General features: G+C 40.6%; 1 protein-coding gene across 7 annotated transcripts in view; it reads left to right on the top strand.

Moving 5' to 3' along the window:
* The window catches only part of IQSEC1 (IQ motif and Sec7 domain ArfGEF 1), a 321,903-nt gene that overhangs the window by 136,769 nt on the left and 166,776 nt on the right, over nt 1-18,358 (top strand). For 5 of the 7 annotated variants that reach the window (XM_035106280.2, XM_035106282.2, XM_035106288.2 and 2 more), the window contains one exon: nt 15,370-15,414. The exons of the other annotated variants lie outside the window; for them this stretch is intronic. In XM_035106280.2, coding sequence (XP_034962171.2) covers nt 15,370-15,414 — 45 coding nt within the window. The remainder of the gene's footprint in view (nt 1-15,369; nt 15,415-18,358) is intronic. 7 annotated transcript variants of the gene reach the window in all.

The raw sequence follows: 18,358 nt of genomic DNA on the forward strand, positions 1-18,358 counted from the left end.
TCCCAACATCAGGGTCTTTTCCAGGGAGTCTTCTCTTCTCATGAGGTGGCCAAAGTATTGGAGCCTCAGCTTCACGATCTGTCCTTCCAGTGAGCACTCGGGGCTGATTTCCTTCAGAATGGATAAGTTTGATCTTCTTGCAGTCCATGGGACTCTCAAGAGTCTCTTCCAACACCATAATTCAAAAGCATCAATTCTTCAGCAATCAGCCTTCTTTATGGTCCAGCTCTCACTTCCATTCATCACTACTGGGAAAACCATAGCTTTAACTATACAGACCTTCGTTGGCAAGGTGATGTCTCTGCTTTTTAATATGTTGTCTAGGTTTGTCATTGCTATTCTCCCAAGAAGCAGGCGTCTTTTAATTTCGTGACTGCTGTTGCTATCTGCAGTGATCCAGGAGCCCAGGAAAGTAAAATCTCTCACTGCCTCCATTTCGTTCCCTTCTATTTGCCAGGAGGTGATGGGACCAGTTGCCATGATCTTGGTTTTTTTGATGTTGAGCTTCAGACCATATTTTGCGCTCTCCTCTTTCACCCTCATTAAAAGGTTCTACATTTTTTTTTAATGTAGTCTTAAATTGAGTATATTTATTTTGCATTATTTTCTAAGTCCTTGCTGCGGAAATGTAACAAAACATGAAGTGAATTGCACAAACATATTTGTTTCACGTAAACGTAGATTAATTTTGGTCTTGGAGTATACAACTGTCTCTTTCCCCTTTCGCCTTCCTTACATTGTGAGGTGCTGTGCTGGCTAGGGCATTAATTCCAGTCTTTGCTCTTTTATTCCCTGAACTTGGGCACCATGGCTTATCAATTGCTCAGCTGGGACATGTCTGCGCTGGAGTGACCTACTTCCGTTACTGTGCTTTATGGGCATGCACCCTTCTCATCACTTCCTGCAATCACTATTTAATAATAATTACAGAGAGAGAGAGAGAGAGAGAGAGAGAGAGAGAGAGAGAGAGAGAGAGAGAGAGAGAGAGAGAGAGAGAGACTGCAGAATCTTTAAGGGATGCAAAAGTGACTTCAACATGCAACCTGATTGGGAATCTGTAAAAAGTCTGCAACTCAAAAGCAGGATGGCAGGAATCTGTGGAGCCCTGCGAAATGTTTGCTCTTAAGGTCTCCTAGACCTGGAGAAAGGGCAGTACAGTATGTGAAAGAAGTAGTTGATAGGTAAGGGAGCAAGAGACATGAGAGACAAATGGAAGGCCTGTAACTAGTAGCAGAAGTAAAACAGCAGAGTTTCTTAAATCTATGGGCACGTTCACCTGGAAGGCGCATGTTACAGAAGTCAAGGAAGATTCCTTGGGCTTTGTTCTGGCTGATTGGTGTTAAACTTTGCTAATCTAGCTGGCTACTCCTTTATCCTTTAGCCTGCATGGTTCACAGGCTTAATCCTTGCCTGAGCACCTCAGGATTTGCTGTAGGCTTAGGAGTGTCTGCTCCACAAGTGAGTTTGCCACTTGTTTTAGCTTTGATTCCACAAGGCTACTTCTGCAGCTGGAGTCGGTGGTTCATAATGTGGCTTATGCATTTCCAGAATGTAAGCTGTTGTGCATTTTGTTTCATTCACTGTTGTTGTTTTTTTAGTTAAAAAGATGGTGCTGCCTACACACCAAACTTATGATTAATGCATGCTGAGTCATAATACATTATTGCTTTTAACAAACAGCAGTGTTTAGCATTTAGCATTCAATCTTGTCAGTCTTGTCAAAACTATAAAAATGCAACAGTATGTGAGTCATAGTAATTCAAAATGTGCCTCTTTCTGCATTGGGATTTGAAAGAGCTATAAATAGGCTAATCAAGAACAACTTCCATTCTAAAAAATAATGCAACTTGCATTCCACAAGGATACCTGTGTATGGAAGCTAGAGGGAGCTCTGATGCTGTAAGTTCCAAAACATTCACAGAGTTGTTCAGCATTTCTGGTTGAGATTGTCATTTCTGTTTTGTGTTTGCACGTCTCTAAAATGCAAAAAAAGAAGAAGATAGCTACCATTAGTCTTACCTGTTATTGGTCTGTTCTCGTTTTTTAAAAAAAAGGCCCAGTAACACTGAAAATAGTTAGAATAGAATATCATTTTTTTCTTCAGAGCTATGGCAGTTCCTCTAGTCTAGTGAATGCTTCACCATCTGTTACAATTTATGAAAATTACAGACCTGTTTTAGATATGTTCACTGTTTTCATTGTCATTGAGTCTAGTGTTGATCTACAAAACTTAACCTGCAGGTATGAATGGAAAATTTAAGGAATAGCGGACTTTCATATGTTGGGTTACTGCTGTATCTGCAAACAAGGCAGAGATTGTGCACACTTTAAATTTATAGAAGCCACTGTGAGGTCACAGTACCAGACTTTATACATAAACAACACAGGTATGAAAAACTATGGGAAAATGATTTTAACTCAGTAAAAATGTTTGTTGAGTCATTAGAGCAGTGATAGCCAGCTTGGGCAGTTATTCTGGATTACAGCTCCCATCAGCCAGAATGGCCAATGGTCAGAGATTATGGGAGTTGCAGTCTGGAACATCTGAAGGCACCACTTTTGCTATCCCTTCTCATGCTTATACTGCAAATCTTGAGCTAAATCCATTTCATATTTTTAGACAAGGTTAAATAAATTCAGCCCGGGGAAGAGTTTTGGGTTTGTTTTCTAATTTATTAGATAGGCTTGGATTAAACAAAAACAACAACCCATACACAATCAACAAGTTCTGTGTGTCTGCAGAATGAAGGTACTACATGTTGTTTTTGGGATTTTTGGTAACAGTGGGCTATTCTCATGCCGTATGGCAGTGTGCTTTTGAAACAGAAGAATTTCAAAAGCACTTCGTAATATAAAATGTGGGTCACAGCAGCTGCTGTTCAAAGAAAAGCATTCAGAAATGCTTCTGGGTGTGCATAAGCCCTTGGGTATACTGAAATGGCTCTTTGAATCCTGGCCTTTAATTTTCTACATAATACAGTGGAATTTATTCACTAGTTAAAAATAGCAACACATTTTTAATGAGGTACTTTGCAACAGACAATATTGACAAATCAGTAGGGCACCGGATTCAGGGACACAACAGCTAAGTTCAGATTTGGTGGAGACATGATTATTGGATAAAGCAGTTTCTCTGTCAGGCAGACTTTGGTCTTTCAGATTTCAGCAGCACCCTGTGCAAGGCCAAAATTTAGTGCTCCTCCACCTCTTGCTTTCCAGTCTGCTCAATTCGCTATGTCATAACTGCAACACCACCTAGGCTCAGTGCCCAGTGTGGCAGAACTGGACACACTGCCCTAAACCCTCCTCTTTCTCTGTGAGCTAAATATAGTCTCTTCACTGATTGATTGATTGATTAATTAATTACATTATATTATATACGTCACTTGAGGGTGTTTTGGGTTTTGGGGTGTGGTGTGTTTTTGTTTTGTTTTTTGCACAATTTCAAAAAAATTGCACCTTGGTAAATGTGTAAGTCACTGAAGAGATGTTAAAAGTAAACTAAAAGTGTGTCCACATAAAATCAGAGGTGTAGGCAATCACAGTAAGTTTCTAGTTGACTTTAAGGATTGCTTCCATTAGGTTTAAGGAAAGTTGGAGACAAAAATGCAAATAGGTTTTTCTTGCCAATTTTCATGTTTAGTTTATTTTAAGTTTTTGTTTGAAAACCACACTTCTGTGCTAGATTGAAGAACAAGAAGCCATATGCAACATTTTCTCCCATTCCTCTTCTGAGAAGTACTCAGACTGGCAAGATAAACACACATTCACAATGGTTATTTCCATTTCCCAAGATGACAAAGACTACTTATATAACACATTTTGCTACTTAAATGAATCTAAAATTTTCTTCCCTTTACACAAACCCCTGTGCAAGGCTTTGAGCAAGCTTGTCTCAAAATGTTTTTATGAGCAACTCAACTATTTGCCTTATTCACCCTGTTTCTCATACTGTAAAGCAGGCATCAACATACTCGGCCCTCCAGATGTTTTGGAATACAATTCCCATCATCCCTGACCACTGGTCCTGTTAGCTAGGGATGATGGGAGTTGTAGTGCCAAAACATCTGGAGGGCTGAGTTTGCCTATGCCTGCTGTAAAGTAACTCCTGATACACTGTAGTCCTGCACTGCAAAGGCTGCTAACACTTCCTCAAGTGTTCACAGAACATTTTATCCTTCCACTTATATTGCAAATCTTCACTTTTGGAAGTGGACCTATGTGCTCCCCTGGAAACTGGTTGTGTTGGGGGAGCCTTTGCAAAGGGGAGAGGGAATCAACACAAACCGCCTCTCTCCTTTCACTGATGGAAATCTCAACTAGAGCAGAGGTCCTTCTGAAAATGGAAGGAGTCTTTCCATTGATGGAAGGGATGCTTAGGATCCAAGCATTTTTTTAAGTTTCACGCTACCTGCTTCTTTATTTCTGACACATTTTCAATTCCATCTGCTGATTTAATTCCTGGCTTTTCTGAACAGGGATTTGTTGCTTTTCTCTTTTGTCCAGTGCTTAGGACCTGGTTTTTCTTTTTTGTATTTAGAACTTATCCTTAATGTTTCATTGTATTGCTTATTCCATTTTTTTTCACTCTTCCTCCAAAGAGCTCAGGGTGTGGCACATAGGTCTAATTTCCCTTCCCCATTTTATTCTCAAAGCAGTTGTGACCTTACTAAGATTATTCAATGAGCTTTGTGACAGAGTGGAGATTTGAACCTGTGTGTCCTCTGTACTAACCTACTGTGGTTCAAAAGCATACCAATATGATTGGATAAATGGGTACCACTGTGGCAGGAAGGTAAACAGCATTTCCATGCTCTCTGGCACTCGTTACAAAGCTCCGTGCGCCAGAAGCGGTTTAGTCATGCTGGCCACATGACCCAGAAAAGCTGTCTGCAGACAAACGCCAGCTCCCTCAGCCTGAAAGCAGACATGAGCGCTACATCTCATAGTTGATTTCGACTGAACTTAACCATCCAGGGGTCCTTTACCTACTAACCTACTAGCTAATATCCATCCATAATGATTTCTCAAGTACTTTCTTACAATATCCTGTCAGAAATGGAAAAGTTCACAGGATGATCTTTCAGCTTTTTCAGAACTGAGTTCCAACTTTACCCTCAGCCTGCAACATAACTAAACATGTTTTTGTCATATTTGTCTGTCTTCCTGTATCTCCCACTCTCCATTTTCCTTCACCCTCATTTTTTTAAAATAATAATACAGAGTTAAATTGATTGTATGCTGCAAATGTTTGCACTTTGGTCCAGGTCACAACCCAGTTGTGGGTCCTTAGATACAAATTGGAAATCAAATACACCGTTTTGTGCCTGAAGCAAACCATAACCTTGATCAGATATAGCAAATGACCTTCCATAACAACAGATTTCTTGTAATAGCTCCTTGTTTTGTATTAAGTAAAGCAATTTCGTATTGTTCCGTTCTGGTTGTACATGAACTTTGCATTCTGTGTTCATAATAAGGTGCCACGTACTTTTGATTTTGTGAGCATGGGTAACACAGTTGCTGAGGACTTTTCCTAAATGTGGCAGATGTTTCTGACAAGTTTGTTTGGTAGCTAGGCATGAAGAGTCTGATTAAAGCAATTTTAATCTTCTTTGTTCTTAGTTAATCAGTGAGCTGTCAGCCGAGTCCTATCAATGCCAGCTGCCCATGAAATTGACAAGATTGCTACTCTGCTCTTTTTCTTCTCCTTCACCACCACCCAATCCTCTCATCTTATTCAAACACAAACAAAATTGTCTCAGGGCTACAGAATAACAAAAATTAGGTTTGACCATTGTATAAAGTAAAAACCAGTAGACTAGATAGGTTGACTATGTATGTATGTATAAACTGGTGCAAAGAAATAATATCTTTAGTAGAAAGAGGACATCTTGGTGAACAGTTTTAGCTATTCATCCTCCTTGTTATGAACTGTGAGTTCATAATGCCTGCAGGCATCATATATTCCAGCAAAAACAAAACAAAGCTGGTCTATATAATGTGCATTATTAAAAATATTTGAAGAGAGTGAGGAAAATAGGAAGTGCAGGCGCCAGGGATGTTCCAAGTCACTGCACAAGCAAGCCATGTCAGTGAAAACAGAACTAGCATTACTTTCCGGCTGGTAAAGGTGGAAAACGTAGTCCCAGTGAAGTCCACAGCAGAAAAGTAAGCTCTAAGGCAGGGGTCAGCAAACCTTTTCAGCAGGGAGCTGGTCCACTGTCCCTCAGACCTGGGGGTGGGGCAGACTCTACTTTGAAAAGAAAAAAGAATGAATTCCTATGCCCCACAAATAACCCAGAGATGTGTTTTAAATAAAAGGACACATTCTGCTCATGTAAAAACATGCTGATTCCCGGACTGTCCGCGGGCCGGATTTAGAAGTTGATTGGGCTGGATCCGGCCCCCAGGCCTTAGTTTGCCTACCCATGCTCTAAGGCCATCAACACTGTCACATCCTCCTACTTCTGCCTTGAGGACCGAGAGGAGGAGGCATCTGGAGGGGCTTGAGCCTTTGCAAATGCTCCATGTAAGTGTGCCCAAAATCTTCACAGGCTTCAATCCCTTTCATGGAAAGCTGGTAATTTGCTCCAATTCCACCTTTCATTACTTTCATGGTCTTTGTTCCAATTAATTGTACAAAATTGTTCCCCTGATGTTGGTGTAGAACTGGGGTGTGTGGTGGTGGTGACTTAAATGATTCCATGATGCAAATATTCTGTGTAAGCAAGCCACTTTGTTAAAATAATTTTTAAAATGTGGTTATTTAAGCCATTTACTTCCAGACAATTTAGGGTGCCTTATTGAAAGGCAGAAGGTGGGCACTGATGTGGTAACTACAGCTGGAAAAAAGCTGCTTTCTAATTGCCAGCTGATCTCTTTCCACTGCTATCACCTGCTACATCATTATTATTATTATTATGGCACTTCACTTTCACATATCAAGAATTTAAAGGCTTCACTGAGAAAGCCCGAATCAAACACTGTCTGGGCCTTTTTGGCTGCATTTCTTGTGTTTGAAGATAAGAGCCTTTCCAACCAATTTCACTACTTAAATATAATTATCTTTGTCCCATTTCCCCCTGTTTGAAATAGGAATAAGAGAAGAAAAGATTCCCCATTGTGAATGTGTTCCAAAATCTATAGATTGTCAACTGCAGGGAGCCTTTGACCCTCTCGGTTAGACAGCTTCATGTCCTGCTACCGTACTCATGTTATTTTTCTTGCTCTTTAAGTGCAAGCGTGTGTGTGTTTTTTTAAAAAAAAATATGGAATATACCAAACCCATTCTGTTCCTGAACTGTAATATAGAATTCTTATAATTTCAGGACGAACAGAACTATAATCAGACTTATTTTATTTCAGGCTGAAGAATGTGACTTATAAATCGGACCTTGGTATAATAATTGCCTAAAATGTTGAAAGGTACCCCTATGAGTTATTGAACAAGATTATTTCAGTTATCCAGAACACTTATGGTAAATCATGGATGATGAAACACAGTTCTAGAAGGCTCCAAAAGATGAAAGTCCATTCTTTGAATGGGTTTTGTTTATCCCATCATTATAAAGCTGTCATAAAGCTGAAGAATTAGCTGGAAGTGTGATAGGGATAGATGAAGAGGAGGATGCTGAAGCTTTACAAGTCTGCTTTATTCATTGGCTTCTGTTACTGGAATGAATGAACATGAATGAATGAATGCTTGTGGATCTACTAGAAATAGCTAAAATTCCTGGGGTATAGCTTTGATCGTCACACGACACATTATGAAATACAGCAGTGAAGCAGAGTATGATGGGATGCTAATGATACTATATACCGTACCTGCATTCTTGTACCTACAGTTGGCTCCCAAAATAGTTAAATGATTTGGCAACCCGTTCCAAAGTTTGGGCAATATGGGATGATGGGTGTGGCAGAATGCTTAATTTGTATGGGCATGCAAGAGTCAAGACATATGACATGTTTGTGTTGAGGTATGTTTATGTCCATATTTTTTTTCAAATGCTTCCACTTGAAATAAAGGAAATGAGAGCCGGAAAACAGCAGACATGAAGAGACAGATATATTTGAGACAAAAAGTATTCACATATTTTTCTAGGCATTTCTCAGAGAGTAGATGAGCAGCTGGAAAATGCTATATCTACCATATGCACAAGGCACAGGCTAAACATTCTAGTTGTGTGTTTGTGACATCCATGGCAAGTTTCAAATGGCCTGTCCTTAGATGTATTTGAGATTTGTAGCTCAGTTATATGCATGCTTACTCAGAAACAAACACCACGGGATTCAGTGAGAATTCCTGTGATTACTGAGTAGAATGTTGGGATTTGGACAAGGAAGACTGAAATTCCCATTCAGCCAAGAAGTGAGTTGCATGCAGTTCACCTAAACTCTTCCAGTCTGCTTTAACTGATGCTGGTTTTATATTGTATATATCTTACTAATAATTTATTTTGATTTGGAATATTTTAATGATATTGTTTTAGTTGATATTTTACTGTTTCATGATGTATGTTTTTATTTTGTAAAACACCTTGAGAAGGTTTTCACCTTCAAAAGCAATAAAATAATAATAAAATAAACTTCATAGGGTATTATAAAGGTGAAATGGAATATACCCATGCTTATCCATGGAGTAAGGACTTGGTTAAAGCATGCTAAATAAATGTTTCTTCCTTCCATGAAAGTGTGCATAGAATTAGGACTTAAGTCATGAATTGTGAAGGTGCCTTTGCTTCTAGTTCTAGCTGCTGCTTGTGTCATCAATTCACAGGACAAATAATTGTCCTTAACTTGGGACTGGGCTATGTCTTTCCCTTATATTTTCATATTTGGGGAATGACCCTAGCTGATGTCCTGAAGCCAGACCATTCCTAGAAAAATAATAATCTTAAAACCTAGAACAAACCTGCGCCCATAGGCAAGTAAAGAAGAGTACCATCACTTTCCTACAGGGGTGTAATTATTTAGACCACCTAGTTTTTTCCTCTGGTTTTGGAAATAACATGTGCTATTTTTAATGCATTTGTACACAAGCTGTTTTGTATCTGTACTCTAATTCCCTCGAGGTCACAAAAATGCTTAGTGTCACTCAGCACAATCAAGGTTCTACAGAGGCGATCAGCTAATCAGTGCGGCTTAGTGTCTCTTTAGCATATCTTCATTTTGTACAACAAATTGTCACTCCACGAAGAGGCAGAGAGGATGTTTAAATGTTCTAGTAACAATATTCTTAAGACAGTTTTTAAAAAATGTATTATGTTGAGGTCATATTCACAAATCTGCTGACACTTTCATGTGAAGGCTATATTAAATGAAACTTAATTACAAGTAAATTAAGTTCACCCTTGAGAATTGTCACATTAACAAAGAGAGGCAAGAAGACATTTATACAGAGAAGCCTCCTTAAAATTCATCACTTCCCTTCTTCTGGACTGGGCTGAAAGCAAACAAAGGGAACAGGGAGGGAAGCAACACTCTTTTAAAATTATACATGCTGTGAATTACAAGATGTGTTGAAATTGTGTCCTGTCTGGAAGATATATACATTTTTATAAGTGAATTTATAGATCAGGGGGAAAACAGATCAGCACCGTTACTTCAAAATTACCGGTATGTGTCAATATATGTGTCCTGTATCTTTTGATGCTGTTTATATATTGGAGCTGGAATTGTCTTTGCAGTAGGCATCTAGAGCACAGTTCAAAGCTTTTGACAGCAGTGGTAGGTAAATTGATCCAGGTATGTGTCCACCACTGCACCCACAGCCCCACAGAAGGTGGGGGTGAAGAGGCCAGAGGCTCGGAGCAGGCCTGTTGACATCACATGATAGGGGTCGGGCTGATTCGCGATCCAGCTGATCCTGTGATGGCTCCAACTTGTTCCTGAAATGCCCAATTTTGAAAGTTTGTACTTACTACTGATGGCAGGGATACTGGTAGCAGTGGCTTCTGCCATCATTGGGCAGGTACATTGGGATGCTGCTTTGCCGGTGGAGCCTCATCCCTCTGCCTCCTCAAAATCCTCACCAGCATGACAAATCAAAGGTTAGAATTGCTCTTTTAGTATAGAATTGCTTTCCTTTATTTTCACTTTTTACACAGAATCTATATGACACAATTGCTAACCCACTCACTATTATCCAAGTTTTTTCCTCTGTTGTTTTGGAGCGGGGAATGGTTGATTGCTGTAAACAGTTTTTCATTTAAAATGCAGTGGAACACATGACTGTCCTGTATAAGGCCACTGTGTCTTTATTTAGGAGCTTATTGTCCCTGTAATTGCTTCCTAAACAACAGACACATGCTGCATTGTGCCTAAATTAGAAAGCTGGGGGGTGGGGGTGGACCATAGCTCAGTGAGAGAAAATCTGCTTTGTATACAGAAGGTGTGTCAGGGTACGGTCTGAATCAGAGGATTGGGGGATGCATTATCAGGCAGATCAGCTCCTCTCTGAAGAGGAGGGGGAGGCCCCCCCACCCAATTTCTAGCAGTTTCGGGAGCAGAGAGAGACTCCAGCAGTTTCGACAGGAGTTGCCTAGTTACAAAATAATGGGAAGAGAGACAGAAGGGAGAGAACAGCCATCAGAGACGTCATTAGAGTGTGTAGGGGACCCTCCCTCCCCAAGAACTAGGAGGTCTGTCCATATTAGAGACAAAGAATGTGGAGAGGAGGAATTTCCTGTTGGTGCCCAGGATGTTGCTAGGGACAGAAGGGGGAGGATTTAGAGTAGCCAACTGCTCTCCTTGTGGAGAGATGTGGATTTTTGCTTGTAACCAGATGCCTGAATAAAAAGGACTATAAAATATAATCTCATTAATTCTTGTCTGTGAAGTTACTGAAGGGAGGAGAGGACTCTCCATGCCTGACAAGGTGCCAGGTTCAATACATGGCATCTCATGAAGGGCTGGATGAGATCCATGTCTGAAACCCTGGAAAGCCACTGCCAGTCAGAGTAAATAATACTGAACGAATGCTCTGACCTAGAATAAGGCAACTTCCTGTGCCCCTAACTTACTTCCTGATTACTGTTCTTTGGCGATCACTCGTAGCCAAGTAAGATTGTCTTGCTGTATTACAGTGTAGGTGCTTTAATTACTGGTTTACCCCCTTTAAAAAAATGAAAAAAAATGAAAGAAGTTAGATGGCACCATACATTAAAATTCCCTTGTGTGGGATACAGGTACTGACTAATGAAGTGGCAGCTATCATTGATGCTGTGGTCATGCCAAACAAAAGCAAGTGAGAGAGCTTTCTAAAAAAATGAAAATTTAAAGGGCTTCCACTAAATGGGATTTCAGCATAAGCATAGTAAAATGATCTTGTTTCTGAGGATGATCATTAGCAGATAATATTTTGTTGTTGTTTAGTCATTTAGTCGTGTCCAACTCTTCGTGACCCCATGGACCAGAGCACACCAGGCACTCCTGTCTTCCACTGCCTCCCACAGTTTGGTCAGACTCATGTTGATAGTTTCGAGAACACTGTCCAACCATCTCATCCTCTGTCGTCCCCTTCTCCTTGTGCCCTCAGTCTTTCCCAACATCAGGGTCTTTTCCAAGGAGTGCTTTGAGGAATCACTATTTTAATTTTGCCTCCAAGTGTTTATGGAAAAAGAATACTTCAGCAACTCTAATGGATGCTAGTGCGGGGAGAAAAGCTTGCTTGTCAAAAAAATGAAATTGTGTAGGTTGACTTAAAATGGTATCTGGGAAATGACAGATTTATTTTGTAACAGTAAATCGTGGTGTTTTTTTTAACTGCCTATGTATAAACAGAGAAGCCCACATTATGCATTATGATAAAGTATCCATTTGCAAACTGAAATTCACCATGGGAATTTTGTGTATGAAACAGCTGTATGTAATGGTGTGGTGGTTTCACCATGTAAGTGCAACTTACCTTTGGGTTATGAAGGCCACAAAAGAAGGCACTCACAATTTCATTTATGACCCATTGCTCAGTTGATTCTATTTTCAACTGTCAACTAAAAAACTTTGCAAAGTATGAGCCACCTTCAGTTTCAGGATTTCAAACATGTTTCTAATAGTCTAATGAAGCACAGTCCCTGTTGCACAGAATCAGTTGCAATAAATTGTGAAAGACTTTCAATATGAATGTTTATCATCTAAAGTGTGAATCTGTTTTTACCTAAGAGAAAGAAACAGAATAACGGTTTATCGTCTCTTTATTTTTTATTTTGGAAAAAGGTTCTTTAGCACATGTTTTATTAAAATTTTAAAAGACCAACATAATATTATTTATAGCAGTGTACCCTGAGTCCTAGATTTCCTATTCAAATAGAGTAAGCCTGCAGCATTACAGCAGCAAAGGTAAATTGGTTACCTAATTCTACCAGCCGTTTGAAAAGAGCTGAGAAATAAAATATCAAGGCTTTCCCTGTGAGCAATTTTCTCTTGTATTTCTTCATGCGTTTTCTCCTGGAGAGCCTTGTATTTAATGAAACGCTCTTAAAAAAAATTGTGTGTGTTTCCTGATTCTATACAACCATTATTCTTCATAGTAAGTATGTATATACAGTATATATTAAAGATGAAAGGGACAATTTCCTCATGTGTATGTAAATCACAGTGATCCCAGTTAACACCCATCTTTGATAAAATCAATTAATTCACGTCGTGCTCCTGTCCGGCCTTTCTCTCTATACAGAGCATCTTTTAAACTCCATGGGGATTATTGCACATGGAGCAATTGAGACTACTTATGCTAGTAAGGGTTGCACATGCAGGCAGATTACAAAAGCATTACTTTTGCTTTTAATTTTTGCAGACAGTCTGTCTAGGTCAAGAATAAGTTACAAACTCAAGTCGGTAATCTCTGTAGCTATTTCTGGTGTTTCTGATATGCCAGGAATAGCAACTGTGTAATACAGGTTTTCCACACAATGTCTTTCTGTGTCTTGTACTGTATTAGCAATGGAAAATGAATCCTGATTTCTTTCTGAGGAAAGAGCCACATTAAATAGATATTCAATTTTCTCCTAGTTAATATTACATCTGCACATACCAGTATGGCCTCTTTCAAATCTTGAAGGCTATTATAAAATGCCTGGAGGGAGCTCATATTTTAACTGCCATTGATTCCAGGTGAAGAGCCCTATGTTCATCTTTCATTTCCTGCCTTGGATACCATTTTACTGCTACAGTGGACATCTTTTCCCCCAACCACTGCAAACAAATATCTTTACTGTTTCCGTCTGGGGAAGCAACATGCTGTGTGTGGCATGCTAGACCAGATAAAGCAAAACATCAGCACCCGCATCAGGATGTCAGCCCTCAAAGGCACCATCGGAGGCCATGCTGAACAGCCACTTCAAAGGGCCTTTGATGATTTCCTTTGCATAAAGCCAGAGGAGGGCAGATTTCATCTGGTTCTTAATCTCTTGTCATTTTCCTTGCCTATAAACTTGTTTGAATCATGCCATTTCTTATAGCATTTTTATCCCATAGGGTAATTGGAGAAATGGAGAGGTAAGGCCAAAGGTGCCACAGGTTAAGGTGGTCTGAAAAAATTTCTGGGTTCGATTTAATTATTTGTTACATTTCTATGCTGTCCACCAGTGGACTCCTCTGGCCGGTTGAGACATAAGGCGGGCAGGCAGGCCTAGCTCTAGGACAAATATGCAGCACCTTGGGCAAGGAGTGCTTTCAACACAACTGTTCACCTTTGCAGGGCCACCCAGAGGGTTTATGGGGCCTGGTTCAGGTGTGATCCTTGTGGGCCCTGCTGCTGCCCACCTATGAGGACTCATGCATGTGTGTACAACGCTGGTGTCACATGTGAAAATCACTGCATGCACTAACTACAAATTCTCACCTGCAGCTCCTCTTTGCGGTGGAAATCCGCACAATGATAGATGTGCTTCATTTTTTTCTTATATGGGGTTAAGGGAATAAGGTTGTACTTCTCCTGAGTACCACCTCCAAATTCAAACACTCTTCTGACAGAGTTTCCTGGGGATCTGTCTCAAAGGACTTCTGGTTGTGGCCTTCTAATGGTCCTCTCCATCAGAGCAAAGAATCCTCCTCTGGTTGCTGCTGTGGACACAAGACCTGACTGTCTCCAGGCTCTACAGTAATCAGCAGTCAGCAGTGACCAGAGAATGAATGAATGCTGGGAGGAGTGCAGAGAGAAGACATGGCATGGTGTATCTGCAGCAGCGCTAGCGGACACTTTCATCTGCTCCAGCTGCAACAAAACATGCATCTCCCATATTGGTCTCTACAGCCACAGCAGGCGCTGTAACTCTCCAACAGTTTGACTTCACCCCCAAAGGCGCACTCCTCCATTGTCTCCTGAGACAGATGGTTGCCAACAAACCAAGATCCCGTAAAGCCTGGCCACACATGACTCCTACACCTTTTCTTGTGGTGACACAGAAAATTACTCTCCAGTAGCACCTTGTCTGGAAATTGTAGCTGGAATTTACTCACCATTTCCTCATTTATGGAACTCTTGCTGAAGACACTGATGAAAAAGCAGCATCAACATGAAGGACTGCTGCAGACAAGGTTTTGATAATGGTGCCAATGTGAAGGGGCAGAAAAAGGTGTCTAGGCAAGACTACTTAATACTGAACCCAACCTACAAATAGAATCTCTCGTTGTTGTTGTTGTTTAAAAAAATCCCAAAGCAGTTTACAAAACATTAAAACATCAAATAAAACAATCCAGAATAAAACATTGCTGAAGATCAACAACAGTCCTATGAGGGAGGTTATGCTGAGAGGCAACTCTAAGACGTCTTTAGCTGTGTAATTTTTAGTTCATGGTTTTAGTGTTCTAAATTTGTTTACAGTTGTTTTTATTGGGTTGATATGCTGTGTGGTTTTTTACTGCAATGGCACTTTTTAAATAGTGGGGATGACAGGTAAACAAAAGCCGTTTCAAAGTTGTACTGAAACCATCAGCACAAAAACCGAAGCTTTCTTAATCTCTCAAGCAGACTCTATAAAAATATGATAGCAGATTATTCATATACAGTTAAACATAACATTTGTAATCTGATGTAGCAGACTAGAGACTGATATAAAAAATAATATTTACACTGTAAGTTTCAAATACTTATACTGTAGCAAATTACACTAAAATTGTGTTCTCTAAAACGTTACTTTGGCAGGTGAAAATCTTTATGCATATGACATTCAGCTAAAACTTTGTTTTTCAAAGCTAATTGGCAGGATTTAAATCCAAGTTAAAATCACATTATTCAGTGTATTCTAATATGCAGCTTAAAAAACCCTTTAAATGTTAAACAACTTATTTTGGTATGGGACTTTCTTTTTGTGCTTGTCAAAATCTGTGTTTAATATTTTTAATTTTATTCTTTTGCAATTATCTCAGGACTTCCTTGGAAACACGAAGCAGCCTTTCAACTGATCCACTCAGGTATTGTAAAAACTACACTGCATATTTAAAGAAAACATAAATAGAAGTAGATGGGTTAGCTTCAGCGTGACAACACTATTTTTGATTTTGATTTTACTAGGCGCCTCCTCCCCTACTTGCACTGCTCACCAAACCTGCCTACCTGCCGCTCCCCTCATCTTCACCTTGTCCCAACCCCCAGCTCCTCACAGCTCCTTCAACCCACCCCATCCCTACATTTGCCTAAAACTCCCATAGTAACTAATGGTGGCAGCAACAGAAAGAGCCGGAAGGCTTGCAAAGCCCACCCTGCACTGATCCACCTGCCTGCCTGCAGTTACACTCCAGGGACACTCGTTGCCACAGGAGTTCTCCATAACTCTCCTGTTTTGTTGCTGCTTTCTTCTTCCTCAGCTTCTGATGCAGCTGAGGCGGCAACATCAGTGTTGTGTAACTTCATTGGAGCAGGGTTGTTGCTGGGGAACTGCCCCAGACTGCCCTCGCTGTTCCTTTGTGGTTCACTAGTGGCTCGATCTTTTTCAACGTGAAGTTCAAAGCATCACACAAAGAAATAAATTATTACCTTTCACACAAAACTTAATATACTTGTGAAAGTGTATTTCTACTAAGAAGTAATGGGGTGTGGCCAATGAAAGGTCACAAAGATGTGCCAAAGTTCTGGTATTTTCTGCATCCTCCTCCTTTGCAAAGACATTGTGGGCACTCTCTGAGTACTGATGTTCTACAAATAGCTAGCACCCAACTAAACTGAAAAATGTCTTGCTTTGCTTCAGAAGAGGTTCATGCTGGGAGAAAAGTTGTTTAACTGCCACCTGCTCTGGTTCTCTCTCTGTCTTCCTCCTCTGCAATGAAACATTGCAGTTTCGTGCATACTTAGTATTTAAGTGGCTCAGAAGTGGTCCCTGCTCTCATGATTTCTAGTGCGAATTCATGCCACAATAATTGTACATGACTCAGAAGTGAGCACCACTGAATTCCATGGGGATTGCTCCCTGGTGGGTAAAGGGTTGCAGCCTGAATTGGTAAATGTTAAAGGCACAACTGCTAATAAGGGACCCCATAAATTTCTAGACCTGGTTGGTTGGCTGGTTGGCTGGCTGGCTGGCATCTGTCTCTATTGGAAGATAGTGGAAGAGTGCACCTTTGGAGGTGAAGTCAAACTGTTGAAGAGTTACAGTGCCTGCTGATATGGGAGATACATGTTTTGTTGCAGCTGGGGCAGATGAAGGCATCTGCAGGTGCACCATGGCATTTCTTCTTTCTGTACTCCTCCCAGCAGTCATTACTCCTCTGGTCACTGCTGTGGATACATGACCTGACTGATTGTCTCTAGGCAATGTGGTTGTCTGCAAGAGATTCCCACACAGTGGGGTTAATGTTGCCAAACTCCATGTCACATTTGCAGACATCTTTGTAACTCAGAGTTGGTCTGCCAGTGGGCCTGGTGCCTGAAGCCAGATCCCCATAGAACACGTTCTTGGGGATCCTGCTATCTTCCATTCTTTGGACATGACCATGCCAGCGTAAATGTCACTGAGACAGGAGTGCAAACATGCTGGGAATGTGGGCTTGGGAGAGCACATCTTGTTTGAGACACTGTCCTGCCCTATGATGCCCAAATTCTTCCTGACACGGTGCATCAGAAGGCTTTGAGGCATCAGTCCTGGTGGGTGTAAGTTACGCACGTCTCATTACCATAAAGCAGCATGCTCAACACACAAGCCTGGTAGACCTTTATCTTGGTATCGGTCATTAACATCATATTATCCCACACCCTTTTAGAGAAGTGAGCAATTGTTGTAGCTGTCTTGCCAATACACTTGTCCAGTTCAGTGTCGATGGAGAGGTTGCTGGTTATGGTGGAGCCCAGATAGACAAAATTGTCTATCACCTTAAGTGTGGTGATCACCAATGCAGATGCATGAAATGCTGGCAGTGTCCTGACCCAGGATGTTGCTCTTCATCAGGATGATGGTAAGGCTGAACATCATGCAATCTTGGGCAAAATGGTATATGAGACTCCGTAGAGCTTCCTTGGAGTTCCCTATCAAGGCTGTGTCACCAGCAAACAACATGTCTCAGATAAGGACCCACCACACTTTTGTCTTGGCATGGAGACATGCCAAGTTAAACAGACCCCCTGTTTCTCCTTGAATGGATGTACACACCACCTTCAGTTGAGCTGAAGGCACATGAAAGAAAAGTGACTAATAAATGATGGTGGCATGATGATGATTCCTTTTGTGAGTTGCCTGAATGAGGTTGACCTGGGGACCTCATATTACATTGCCCAAACCAGTTGCCTATCAGGAGCATAAATATGCCTTAGGAGAATTTGTAAACTTTTCCATAGAGGGTGGCCTGAGCATCTCTAGAGGTTGGAGGCGCACTGTAACAGCAATGACTTGCTCAGAGCACCAAAAATACAGTCTCTGCCTTATCTTATTATATAAGAATGTACTGTATAAGAATTGTATGGGGAAAATTGTAGGAATCACACAGAAAAAATTCTTCAAAGTCCCCGTCTGCTTAAAGATTTGTTCGGGTTGAAATAACATTTTGTATAGTGTCTGCCAGCGATGACTACTTCCCTCTGCATGTGTCAAACTGGAACACATGATGCTATCAGCCAAAATAGTAAGCAGCAGTTGGGGAAAATGTGATGATGCTCAATTTGAATGAGTGTGCACTCTGGAAAATATCCAACCAAAGCTTTTAAAAAATATCTCAACACAACTAGAGATAGAGGAATATCGAGTTCTTGGTAGTATGGTATGGTTAGTTGTTTGTTTTTTGTTTTTTAGTGCAGATCAATCCAGGTAGGGGATTTTCACAAACATTTTAGTCTCTTCAAAACTTCTTTTACTGTGGATTTTGCCCTCCTTGCTTGACAAAAGGAGGATGAGCTTTTCATAAGTGGGTATAGATGGGACACATCCACATC

This window comes from Zootoca vivipara, chromosome 2 (genome assembly GCF_963506605.1).
Source record: "Zootoca vivipara chromosome 2, rZooViv1.1, whole genome shotgun sequence".
In the NCBI taxonomy this organism is placed as follows: domain Eukaryota; kingdom Metazoa; phylum Chordata; class Lepidosauria; order Squamata; family Lacertidae; genus Zootoca; species Zootoca vivipara.